Source organism: Colletotrichum higginsianum, chromosome 5, assembly GCF_001672515.1.
Source record: "Colletotrichum higginsianum IMI 349063 chromosome 5, whole genome shotgun sequence".
NCBI lineage: Eukaryota > Fungi > Ascomycota > Sordariomycetes > Glomerellales > Glomerellaceae > Colletotrichum > Colletotrichum higginsianum.
Window position 1 is genome coordinate 2,683,160 of NC_030958.1, and position 12,639 is coordinate 2,695,798.

The 12,639-nt window shown below is 54.3% G+C and overlaps 5 protein-coding genes across 5 annotated transcripts; 2 read left to right on the top strand and 3 right to left on the bottom strand.

Moving 5' to 3' along the window:
• Positions 1 to 245: 245 nt before the first annotated feature.
• On the top strand, positions 246 to 3,290 carry CH63R_07684 (SacI domain-containing protein; the record flags this gene model as incomplete). The annotated part of the gene is made up of 3 exons (XM_018302659.1): positions 246 to 1,194; positions 1,262 to 1,362; positions 1,431 to 3,290. 3 exons carry the CDS (start codon positions 246 to 248, stop codon positions 3,288 to 3,290), a joined length of 2,910 nt encoding a protein of 969 aa, XP_018157437.1.
• Positions 3,291 to 3,662: 372 nt separating this feature from the next.
• Positions 3,663 to 5,079, bottom strand: CH63R_07685 (uncharacterized protein; the record flags this gene model as incomplete). Its single annotated transcript, XM_018302660.1, has 5 exons — positions 3,663 to 3,693; positions 3,830 to 4,200; positions 4,273 to 4,827; positions 4,880 to 4,941; positions 5,010 to 5,079. 5 exons carry the CDS (start codon positions 5,077 to 5,079, stop codon positions 3,663 to 3,665), a joined length of 1,089 nt encoding a protein of 362 aa, XP_018157438.1.
• A 594-nt stretch (positions 5,080 to 5,673) lies between these two features.
• CH63R_07686 (Poly A polymerase head domain-containing protein) lies at positions 5,674 to 7,565 on the bottom strand (the record flags this gene model as incomplete). The annotated part of the gene is made up of 3 exons (XM_018302661.1): positions 5,674 to 5,954; positions 6,021 to 6,566; positions 6,638 to 7,565. The coding sequence occupies 3 exons, from the start codon at positions 7,563 to 7,565 to the stop codon at positions 5,674 to 5,676; spliced, it is 1,755 nt and encodes a 584-aa protein (XP_018157439.1).
• A 3,199-nt stretch (positions 7,566 to 10,764) lies between these two features.
• Positions 10,765 to 11,243, bottom strand: CH63R_07687 (uncharacterized protein; the record flags this gene model as incomplete). Its single annotated transcript, XM_018302662.1, has 2 exons — positions 10,765 to 11,170; positions 11,233 to 11,243. The coding sequence occupies 2 exons, from the start codon at positions 11,241 to 11,243 to the stop codon at positions 10,765 to 10,767; spliced, it is 417 nt and encodes a 138-aa protein (XP_018157440.1).
• Positions 11,244 to 11,623: 380 nt separating this feature from the next.
• CH63R_07688 (Cas1 appressorium specific protein) lies at positions 11,624 to 12,461 on the top strand (the record flags this gene model as incomplete). The annotated part of the gene is made up of 2 exons (XM_018302663.1): positions 11,624 to 11,975; positions 12,043 to 12,461. The coding sequence occupies 2 exons, from the start codon at positions 11,624 to 11,626 to the stop codon at positions 12,459 to 12,461; spliced, it is 771 nt and encodes a 256-aa protein (XP_018157441.1).
• Between the last annotated feature and the right edge of the window lie 178 nt (positions 12,462 to 12,639).

Consider the following 12,639-nt stretch of genomic DNA (forward strand, 5'->3'; position numbering starts at 1 on the left):
AAGTGCCTTAAGACTCTATAGTACTTACTACTTAGGATGAAGCCTCCCTTAATTTCTATTAAGCGGCTGTCCAAGCTAGCCGATAAGTCCTATCTCCACTGTCCTCTGTAGTCCCCTTCGTGTGCGTTATACCCTCCAATTCAATATATGTCATTGTACAGTTGGGACAATCACATGCGACGTCACCGCCACTGCACTTCCATTAATGTCCTCCGAGTGCATCCGGTGATGTTCAGTATCTGACCATGGCCGAGCGATCGGCGTCGCGCGATTCCAAGGCCCCCATGAACTTATCCGGCGACGCTGACACTGACAAGTACAGTCGAGATCCGTCGCCTGTGTTCCCGCTCCTTAATAACGACGAGACGGCCCAAGCGCTTTCATCAGACGCCGCGAGGCAAAGCCGAGCCGGAGAAGATGACGCTGAAGAAGAGCCGGCGGTGGCTAAGCCCTTTGTTCGAACGTCGAGCCCCGACTCCGCAGCGCGTGCTGCAGATGCCTATGACGAGAAAGGCCTTGACCGACTGGATCGCAAGATGCACAAATTCAGCCTGTACGAGACGGCCACTCGCTATTACATTGTCGGCGGCGACGTGACCGAGCGACGCTACCGGATTCTCAAGATTGAAAGGACAACCGATGACTCGGAGTTGAGCCTTACCGACGACAAGATCATCTACAGCCAAAAGGAGATGAACCAGTTGCTGGACACAATTGACGACGGCAACAAGGGGACGGGTGGGATCAAGCTGCGCTGTACGGCCTGGGGCCTGCTAGGCTTCATCAAGTTCACGGGCCCTTACTATATGCTTCTGATCACGAAGAAAAGTACGGTGGCAATGATCGGGGGGCACTACATTTACCAAGTTGATGGCACTGAATTAGTGCCGCTGACACCAAATCGATTCAAGGCCGACGTCAGAAACACGGAGGAGTCTCGCTTCCTTGGTATTCTCAACAATCTAGACTTGACTCGATCCTTTTATTACAGTTATTCTTACGACATCACACGCACACTCCAGCATAATCTTACGCGGGAGCGCGAGGCGCTTGCTCGTGGACTTCCGGGGGCCATGGATGACTTTAATGGCATGTTCGTATGGAACAGTCATCTCCTGCAGCCGGCAATGAATGCCCTCAAAGATCCCTTTGACTGGTGCCACCCCATCATCCACGGATACATTGATCAGGCTGGTTCGGCTCCCCTCACCCAGACATTTGCAGTGGAGTTGGGTTAGGTGGCTGACGACGTGAACCAAAGCTCTATCCATATACGGCCGTACTGCCTACATCACCATCATTGCCCGGCGATCCCGCTTCTTTGCCGGAGCCAGGTTCCTCAAACGCGGAGCCAACGATTTGGTAGGTTGACTTCACTAACGAATCTACATCGTCGAACATTCTCTTACTGACACTGTGGGTGCTGAAAGGGCTACGTAGCCAATGACGTCGAAACAGAACAGATAGTTTCAGAGGCTTTGACTACTTCATTTCACGCCCCTGGACCCATACTCTTTTCAAGCCCGCAGTATACCTCGTATGTTCAGCATAGGGGGAGTATCCCGCTCTACTGGACACAGGACAACACAGGCGTGACCCCGAAACCGCCCATCGAGCTCAATTTGGTCGACCCGTTTTACAGCGCGGCCGCCCTTCATTTCGACAATCTCTTCGAGCGCTACGGCGCCCCCATCTACGTACTCAATCTGGTCAAGGCCAGAGAAAGGACGCCGCGTGAGTCCAAGTTGTTGCTCGAATACACCAATGCCATCAATTATCTGAACCAGTTCCTACCCGAGGGGCGCAAGATCATCCACAAGGCCTGGGATATGAGTCGAGCGGCAAAGAGTCGTGATCAGGATGTTATAGGTACTCTGGAGCGAATCGCCGAGGATGTTGTCACAACCACAGGATTTTTCCACGATGGCGACGGCAAGGTGCACCCGACAAGTGTACAGAATGGCGTGGCCCGGACGAACTGCATTGACTGCCTGGATCGCACCAATGCGGCGCAATTTGTCATTGGCAAAAGGGCCCTTGGGCATCAGCTACACGCGCTCGGCATACTTGAAGACACATCTATCAACTACGACACGGACGCTGTTAATCTCTTTACACACATGTACCATGACCATGGCGACACAATTGCTGTACAGTACGGTGGCTCTCAGTTGGTCAACACCATGGAGACCTACCGCAAAATCAACCAGTGGACAAGTCATTCGCGGGACATGATAGAGAGTTTCAAACGATACTACAACAACTCTTTCCTCGATGGTCAGCGCCAGGAGGCGTACAACCTGTTCCTTGGCAACTATATCTTTGCCCAGGGGCAGCCAATGTTGTGGGACCTGGCGACGGACTACTACCTTCATCACGCGGACCCGCGAGCTTGGTCGGAGAAAACGAAACGTGACTACATCAACTGGTACACGACGGAAAACCTGAAATTAAGGAGGTTCCCAACGTACAGCCAGCCTCCTGGCGAAGTCGGAAAAATGCCCGTGTCTTTCTTTGACGACTACTGGGTTGAATACTATCGACCCTCCACGCTCTCGTCGTTCCTAAAGATGTTTCCCTACAAGATGAACTCGACCATCAAGTACATACCCTTCAAGTCCACGCAGGATGGTCGCTATGATCTGAGCCCGTTCAGGATCCGTAACGAAACTGATCTGGACGCCCACGAGAAGAAGAAGCCGAAGAAGGAGGTGATTATTGTCGACCCGCAGGATCTGAAGTCTCCTCGGGATGCGGACGCTGCGTCTGTCCTGTCAGACCGCACCACGGGTGGCAAGGGAATCTCTATCCATCGCTGGCTCCAGCCCATGCAGGATAGAGTGACGGGACACCATGGAATCATGAAAGAAACCCATACTGAACCGCAAGGGTCGCCCAAGGTCAAGCCTACAGCCCAGGAAAAGACAAAAGCAGCCCAGTGGACGTTCACCAAGGCTGTCAATGAGTCTCTCAATCCATCCGTCAGTCAACAAGAGGCCGAGGATTACGAACGCTACATCAGCCACCCCCAAAACCTACCTTTGGTTGTGTCGGCCGAGGTCCAGGCGGAGAATCAGTCCGAGTATCAACATTATGTCCAGAGCAGCTGGCAGAGCGATGCCCTCACCCCCGTTGGTGCCGAAGAGGATGTCGCTGTGTACGCCGAGCTCCTCAAAGTTGGTAGCAACCCCCTTACCGTCACCGAGGAAGATTCTCAGAAGAAACGGTACAAAGCTTATAGGAAGTGGCTACGTGGCAAGTCCTTCTTCAAGCAGCAGCCACTCGACTGAATTGGCTTGCATCGTCTTCTTTGCCCACCGTCTCCTTTGCAGCCTCAACGTCCGCGAATAGTTTTGCAAGCCTGGGCTCAGCGGCCAACAGCGGCGAGAAATAATGGTGCGGGGTGAGACCAGCAGCTATCAAGATGGCCTGTAGCATGTGGGCGAGCCTAGACACTTCTTCTAGGGCTTTCCCATTTGCCACACTACCTGGCATCCTCATATGTTCATCAAGCACGTTGAGCCAGCAAATGCTAATCATCCTCAGCACTACGCCCAAATGTGACGCATCAGCGATCCTTGGCCAACAGTTTAGCATGATAGCTGCCAATGCTTGAGCGGCTGCTTGGATGCAGGTCGGTCGTGAAACGAGAAACGGGTCGGTCATAATGGCGGAGACCATGGACAGAAGTTCCTGTGCAGGGTCAGCGCCTGGACAGAGGTGCGTGGGATTCTCTCGACCTGCCTTCATGTGGGGTATGGCAGACTGGCCAAGCTGGTGAACAATTGGAATGATTTGTTGAGCGAGCAGCTCTACGATCCGGATGTACTCAGACGCGTGCCAGTAGCCAGCAAGTATACCCTCCGTCAGTAGCTTAACCAGAAGTTTCGTCTTTTGGGGTCTGGCTTCGTCGTCGGGGAACTGGGCCTCGGCCAGCTGCATGATGGCGTTGTAGGCTGGTACGAGCAGTTGCAGTGACTCATCCTCGGGCGTCGAGCCTGGGAGGGAGAGCAGCGAGGGGAACACGGACTGCTGGAATATTTCGCCGAGGCCCGTGTCGCCGAGGAGGCGGGCTGGGCATCTTAAGACGAAGTTGTGTAGCACGAGAAGGCCCTTCCGCTTAAATTTTGTCTCTGTGTCGTCCATCAAGGCTAGCAGAACTGGAGTAAATAGTGGCCAGCACTTGCTGACTAGAGATTCCTAGGGAAAGCAGTACATCAGTCATGCATTTCAATCAGGTAGTGAGAAACCTAAGAGGATCAATAAACCAACATCGGCATGTTCTACGGCCCAGTTGAAGACCGTGATGGCGTGAATCTGTGTGGTTTTCCAAGGCTGTGTTGCATTGATGGCTGACTGAGAGGCCCAGTTCTTATCATCGTCGATGAAAAAAGCCTTCCTCCCAGTCGAGGTGATGCGGCTTGAGGTGGCCCGAGAAAAGATAGGCCGAATAAAATGCTCCAGTACCGTGGATTCGATGAATTTACGCCTCGTGTCGTCATTCAGGGAGTGGCGTAGTATGTCCTCGGCGCTCGACGCGGCGCCTGAGGTTGTCCAGGTGTCATGGTTGTTGGTGTAGGCGGTTACACGAATCAAATCTTCTTGGCCGAGCTGCGCAGAAAAGCCGACAACGAGACTCCTCAAAACATCCAACGCAGTTTCCGCCAAGGCAAGACTATCGACACAGTACGAGGCAGCGGGGTTGTGCAAAAACCCGGCAGCATGGTTCGCGAGATGCTGGATGGGTTCCTCATCTTGCGGCCCTTGATCTATGCGGTCGATCCTCTTTAAACAGAGGGACAGAACCTCGAGAACACGGATCTGAGTCTGTCATTAAAATGTCAGCCAGCATGCAGTACGGGTGCTTGAAACAGCTTACCAAAGACTCGCACTCGGCTAGGTCGTTGGCGAGGTTTCCTAGCGTATATTGGCCCGTGAGAACTGTCTCTTGCGATTAGCTAGCGACGCAAACGTGAGCAGTCTCGTAAACCGTGGGTGTAAAAACACACCGTAGGCTTCTTCTATCCTTTTCCCGCTGGAGGCTGCTTGCTCCCAAGCCTCGACAGTTTCGCGCAACATCTTTTGGGGGGTATCGTTGTCAGCAGGTGGGTGGGTGACACGTGCAAAGACGAAATTACCACCAAGCTGACTGACTATGCACGGCACGACGGGGCCACAAGTCCCTAGAAAGTTTCGGCGACAATGAAAAGCGTGGCTAATAATCGAAAATCCGGCGACAAACGCAGGTTTTGACCTCCGGAGTCGGGAATTTTTTAATTTTTTTTTGGAAGCTTGAGATGGAAGCCTGGATTCCCTGATTCCCCTGTAGGCATTAACAGTGCTAACACATCAGGACCGCACATCACACGTGACACCCTCGTTTTCCCAGCCTCGCCCTTAGGTTCTGCAAGCAATAAAACACTTCGCATCCCGCTATTTCCCTCAAACCGGCTGTCTATTAGGGTATGCCGGGCACTTGTTTAATTAATTTGGAATCCCCGCCCTTGTGTATTGTGAAGTACATATTACCCGTCCGCCAAATCTCAACCCTAACACTTGATACTATTCAATAGCTTCAACCCGGGTGATGATAAGACGTCTCGGGCAAAGAACAAGGGCGAACATCTCACCTGTCCATGCGTTACTGAATGCAACCGAGAGCCGACGGCTGGTTCATGATGGCTGTCCTCGCATCATGCCTCCAATCCCCAATTCGCCAGCTCGGCGCCGTACCTCATCGATTGCCCCGGTCGGATCTGTTTCGTCTGGATGGCGAAGCTGCCAGGCGACACACACGTCCAAGGCTTGCCCCATCCACTTACCCGGGCGAACCCCAAGCTCCTTGGCTAGCATGCGGCCATCGACCAGGCGCCTGAGAGACGGCGCATCCATGACGTCTAGGTCCGCCAAATGATCCAGAAATGACTTCCAGCCAGAGATGAAAACAACGGTGTCTGTGATGAATTTAACATCGAGTCTCTCAACGTGCAAAGTAAATCATGGGCTGTTGGGTTTCTTACCAACATCGGAATCAGGCGTCAGCTTTTCCGAAGCTTCAACAAGCAGAGCATATAGCACCTGGACGCGCCAGTAACCCCCCTGGTTGTCCCACTTGCGGACCGCCATGCCGACTTTGTCCCGTTCGGTGGCCACTGGACCCTTAGCACAAATGCCTTGCTTCAAGGCAGCAATGTCATGTCGATGGCGATGCGCTGCAGTGATAACATCGCAGAGTCTATTTGGAGCTTTGATACCTTCTCGAGCCACCAGCGTCGTCAACGGCAGAGTCACCCTGGCCTTTGATAGGGAGATTTCCTTCTCCACGTGGGCATAGGGGGTGATGGCCGCGAGGTTCCAGGCGAAGTATGCGGCCTCGTCCGACTTGACGAGAATATCATAAATCGATCCCGGGGCTCTGTCGCGAATAAGACCGTCGAGGAGATCGTAGACCAGCTGCCACTTGGAGAGATCTGGCCGCGGGTGCTCCATACCATTCGGATCTGTGAAAATGGCATTGTATAGGCCCAAGGTGCGAATCAGGTCCAAAGAACTACGTGGGCGACTGCCTGTTTGAGTGTCGTTGCGTCAGTAGGTGATGTATACGCGTGTAGGGCACACTGGACAAAGTCAGACATACCCTTCAGCATCTTCTCCATCTCAACACCGACTCTCTCGCGACTGATCTTGAGCCTCAGTGCGTCTAGGACGCGGGCGTCGGCCATGACGGCAGTGGCGGCAGTGTCAATGGAAAAGTCAAGACGACTGGCAAATCGTACCAACCTTAGTACTCTGAGAGGGTCGTCGGTGAAGGTCTGGAATGGTTCCATAGGAGTGCGAACCAGGCGAGACTCCATGTCTGCAAGACCGCCTGTAAAGTCTTCCACTAGGCCGGTATGTAAGTTGTAGAAGAGTGCGTTGATGGTGGCATCTCGGCGCAGAGCGTCTTCCTCGGCAGTGCCAAATTCCATCGTCGGGTTGCGGCTGTCCTGAGTGTATGTCTCCTTGCGCAAGTTGACGAAGTCAACGTCAAGGCCAAACATGCGTGTGGTGGCGGTTTCGAGGTGCTTGGACTTGTCGGGGTTGGCAGCAATCCTGTGAAGGCTGCCCATATCGTCCGGGCCAATGTTGTGCTTCTCAGTATGGGCATGTTGCGCACAGTAGTCACGTAGCTCCAAGCTAAAAGCATAGCCGGTCATGGCATTGATGGCGGTGTCGATGTCGTGGCTCTCGATACCGAGTAGCTTGTCGCGAACCCATCCTCCCGCCCATCGAAGTACAAGAGGCTCCGGCGAACGGCCAGCCGCATCGATGAAGGCAGCAACGTCGACTAAGAGGTCCCTGAGCTGCCTCTCTTTAGCGGTAAGGCTAAACTTCGGGTGAACAGTCGAGGCCACGATGGTGGTGTGGGTGGTGGCAGCCATCTCGGAAGGGGAAGAAGAAGGGTGACGTCCCACAAAAGTGTCAAAGCTTCTCTTCATAAGGTGCTGACAAGGGGTTGGTGGCTCCGTGCAACGTTTCCAGATTGGTGCAAGTCGAAGTCGAAGTCGAGAACAGGCACGTAGCATGGCCCGGCAGTAGAGTGTCTTCGAGTCGAGTCGCAGGCGCCGAGCCCTTGAAAGAAGGAGTGCGCGTGCGCGAGTGCAGCGCAAAGCCGTGAGCCGTAACCGGCCAACTCCGAGAATAACTCGTCGTTGACAATAGTCTCTCGGCCCAGCTGAAGGCTTGGGGGTGAGGAGCAACCGTTATGGAGACGGAGGCGCGGGCGCGGGCGTAAGCGCGGATGCCGATGATGGTGCAAATATGACAGAGGTGACTTCAGCACAGGCCCAGGTCGCCAGGGAGGGTCGATGAATGGCCAGACAGTTGATGAGACCAAGCGTTGGCCTGCAGACGCATGCGGTGTGTGTATCGAGTATTTTCCACGGGGCAGTGTAGGTTTTAGCCAACGGGTCGATGGTGGGACGAAGACTCGACACGCAGCGCTGAGACGCGGTTAGTTGGTGTTCAACAAGTAAAGGCTAGACACTCGGGGTAATGGGCGGGGTAGCGCGGAGGGCGAGGCCTGAGGTGGTTCATGGGGCCAAAACGATGAGACGTGCTGCCCTGTAGGTGCAATAATGAGGAGCCTGTGCTCTGGGTAGATGCGAGACGAAGTGAGTGAGGTGAAGTGGAGCGATCGATCTGAAGAGAGGTAATGAGAGCGAACCTGGAGCTGGGGTGTTTGACTCACAACCTCAAAGCCAAGGAGATACAGGTTTGAATTCGATTGTTCAATAGGAGGGAGTAATGTCTCAAATGCGTCTAAGCCTGCACGTCCTGGAATCCTTCCCAGAACAGGGTAGGAAACAATAACGTTGGAATATCCAGACTTTAAGCCGATTCGCCCGTTCTTCTTCGCCAGCGACGAGAATAGAAGTCTAGTTCGGCACCTAAGACCACTTACCTTAACTTGAACTGACGTCGCTGTCAAAGCTCCCCCGTTCTAAAATTTGATACGACGTGTCACGTGTCATGTTCCGAATTCTCTCTCATGGCTTCAACTACATCTTGCAGAAGGGAGAACAGTCTAGCCATTCATCAGTTCATAGCCCCCCGGGGCTCAAGGGCGCACCGACTTAACCCTTCGTTCACTCGGGTTCTCTAACATCGATGCTTGCGGTAGTAACTATCCTTGTCATTCCGACAGCTTCCATCTGACCATGCCAACCAACGGCGAACACACTCTTGCTCTCCCTCAGTTGCATCTACCTATACCAATGTTTGAGTTGTCTAGAGATGGGACTATAGTCCAGTCTCCTCGCTCCTGGCCCATATCAGATTGAATCAAGCGTCAGCCTCAACCCCCCTTTCTCAAAAAGGATCGTTCCAAGGACCATGCATGGTACATATAGTCAGTGTGCGGGTTTATCACCCTTAACCCCCCGTCCCCCACGCTCGTAGCTTTCTCTAATATTGTTCTCCCGCACATAATTACGTGGTTCGTCTACTTTATTCCATATGTGTGGCGCATCGGTAGTCGGCAGGTCAGCTACGGCTTTGGGGAGTAAATGCGATTCAGGGATGTGTCCCTGGTGTTGCATTCAGGAACACCACGGGACTTGTTTTCGCTTGCGCTCGTCGCGCGACTGGTTACACGACTATGGGATGGGGGGTCGGCAAGTCGGTTTCAATCGTAGCCGGTGCGCAGCTCGTACCGCCCGTTCCAAACGATACTTGTCTCACTGGGGCTTGCCCTGCTGGTTTGCTCATCCTTCGCCTTCGTAGGCATTATTTTACCTTACCCTGAACGGAGTAGCTGATCTTCCACAGGGACACATGGTCACGGAGCCTCGTTCAGCTTCTGGCGTGTGCTCCAGCGCGACGTCAACCCTGGCAATCCGTCTTCCGGTGGCGCGATGACATCCATTAATAACATATTTCAACCTTCACCCTCGGATCAGAACCCGTCGCTCTGCTACAATGTGTGACGGTCTCTTTTGAGATGGGAGTCGGGTTGAAACGGCATTTTCTCTCTCTTCCCTGACCTGTTGCATCAACGCCTTGCATCGGTAGCCAATCGTCAATTTGTGGCCCACGTTCCTTGTATGCGCGTTCCAACGTCGTCCGGTCCGGTATCACTACCAGCAACTCGATGCATGTGTCTTGCTGATACACGGTGCTGAAATTTCGTTGCGCAACCGTCATGTCATGCTTTTCTCATCCTGTGCTGCAAGCGAGCGAACAGCGACAATTCCATTTACGAGCAAAGGCTCAGAGCGTCCGGGACGGGGATAGGCATGATAGACATGGCTGGGGGCAGATTCACCACAGCCGCATTGCTGTCGCCATCGCCGCTTTGTTGCTGCTATCCTTCCCGTAGTCCGTGCCACCACAAGCGACTCTGCGTTCCGTTGCGTGATGACTGGCGGGACATTCTCCTTTTGGGGCTATGATTTAACCGCACTGCATCATCACTCAAACCGCAAGACACAGCCGGCTCATTGGTTGCCGGCAAGCCCAGGTCTACTTACTGTCTCCCATGCGGCCTCTGCCCAACTTGCATGATTGCGGATCACGACTCGACTGCTTGACCTTGTCATCCGTGCGGGCTGCCATACACGACTTTTGTCATCGCGGCAAGGGATCGTCTACACCCGTGCGTTTGCCGTTGAATCCGAGATTCGATTGGGCCGTCATCTTTCCCCTGCTGGCTCGTTTCCTGCACCACCCCCGTTGCAGCGATCACTTCATACCCGGGGCTACAGATCCGGTTTGGATACTCCCGTCGTGGGTCGAAACAGAGCCGTCCACTTCCGCATCGAAACACGCACGAGGCATTACTGTTGCTAGCCAGGGCCGTTACTGCAGGTCTGGATCCCACGCAATTGCTTCACCTCGCCACACTCGGCCAGCCTAACAACGAGGCCACCAATGTAGCTGTACTGGTGGGTCACCTGCAAGAACAGACACAAACACTGATCATCGTCCCCATGTGCAGATTATGGTACGCATGCAAGCAGATGCGAGCCGAGCAAATCACCAGCATGCTACGGAGACCGACCGCAAGGCCTAGGTATTCCGTCCAACTTGGTTCTGAGTGATGGGACGTTCTGGGACGTTCTGGGACCTTCGACAACACGCTGCTGTTTGCGTGATAAGATTTAACCTCCGTCAATCGTTCGGGTAGACCGAAAGCAAATGATTGCATCGGATATGAGTCCGTCGAACACCCCATCATCGGCCAACTCGATTGTTCATACCATGATTCTAGATGCGACGATTGGGTTAGTACATAGTGTGAACCTGCGCCTGCGCCTGCGCCTGCACCTGCACCTGCACCTGCATCTGTTCCGTTGCGGAACATGGGTAGCAGACATGCGGGTCATCCACCAGCGAACCTGGACGGTGGAAGAGTAGACGCGCAAGTTCCCTGCCTGTCCCTTTCGAGTTCCCGGTGGCATTGTGGCTGGGATTGATCAGGGTCGTTCTGATTTCCGGTCGAGGGCTCGGACTTTCCAACCGACATTCGGCCACACCAACTCCGGAACTCTGATACTTCTCCCTGTTTGTCGTCGCCTCATGTCGCCCACGCCCTTGGCCCGAGGTTCGCATGAGGCTCTGCTCCCGTGGCCTTGCCACAGGTCGCTCTTCGTCGTCGTCGCCCTCGTCGTCCTCGTCTTCGTCGCGTTGTCTGTTTCTGTGTTTGCTTCAACACCCCCCTCCCCCATAGCCATGTCGCATTGAGCCTCTCACCCCGAAAACATGTTTGGCTTGGCTGTTTGGGACGTCGGATGGATATTCGATCAATACACTTACCTTATGAGTATCAGAAGAGAGCATACGAAGGGGTGTAGCAAGCCATGAGCGCGCCAGAAGGAACGAGAGTGAGAGGCAGAGTGAGCGACGGAGGCGCGTCGCCATCGTCCCGACTTCAGATATCTAGACGACTCTCATGCGGTCTTGGGCCGTCATCTTTCTATAAAGACAGGACCAACCTCCCGCCCCAAACCTTTTTTATCTTCTTCATCCCCATCCAGCAGCCAGCAACCAGCAGTCTTTGAGTCATCCGACCACTTCTCTCCTTCCAATCATTTATTGTATAATTCTTCCCTGCCGGACAGGACTTACCTTCTCTCACAACACAATGGCTTCCATCAAGAGCGTTTTCGCCATTGGCCTTCTGGCCACCGCCGACATTGTTGCTGGCCACGCTGCCATCATCGCCGCCACCGGTGATGCTGGTGGACAGGGCATGGCTCTGGGCATTGACTCCAGCACCCCCCGTGATGGAACCCGCCGTGATCCTTTTCAGCAGGACAGCACTCGTTTCAAGGGCGAAGCTGCTGATTCGTTTGGTGAAACTGTCGGTGGCGGCACCAACAACCTGGAGACAGGCACCAAGGCCATGATGGCCGAGACTGGCACCATGCTTCCTCAGGTCTCCCCCGGTGGCTCCGTCGACATGACCCTGCACCAGGTCAACGGTGACGGTGGTGGTATGTAACCCGATTTGAATCAGCATTAGCGTCGACTCCAAGTTCTGGCTAACACGGGAGAAAACAGGCCCATATGACTGTATGATCAACGCTGACGGTACCGGAGCCGACTGGACCAACATCAACGTGGTCACCACTCCTCCGGGTCAGAACTCCCGCAACCGTGAGGGCGCCATGACCGACTTCCCTCTCAAGGCTGCCATCCCCGCCGATCAGACCTGCACAGGCACAGTGGCCGGCCAGTCCAACGTGTGCTTGGTCCGCTGCCAGAACGCCGCTCGTGCCGGCCCATTCGGCGGCATTGTACCAGTCCAGATGGCTGGTACCACCACGCCGGCTGCTGCTCGCCGCAACTTGATGCTCGCCGTCAAGCGCTCCGACGACCTCCTCAGGAAGATGATCAAGCGCGCCCAGACCCCTTCAGCCGCCCCCGAGGACGACCCCGCCTACCTGGCCGAGCTCCGCGCCGACGGCGAGGAGATCTAAACGTATTAATATGGATCCAGGGCTGTCATGGGGGTTGAAACAGGGAACTGCGGATGCAGGAAGGACAGACATGAAAGGAGGCTGCTGACTCGATGATGATGCTGATGCCTGTCATTTATGTATCTGGAGAGGGCCTTGACTGCGTCTGGTCGTCGATAGTATACAATTCCATTCTCTG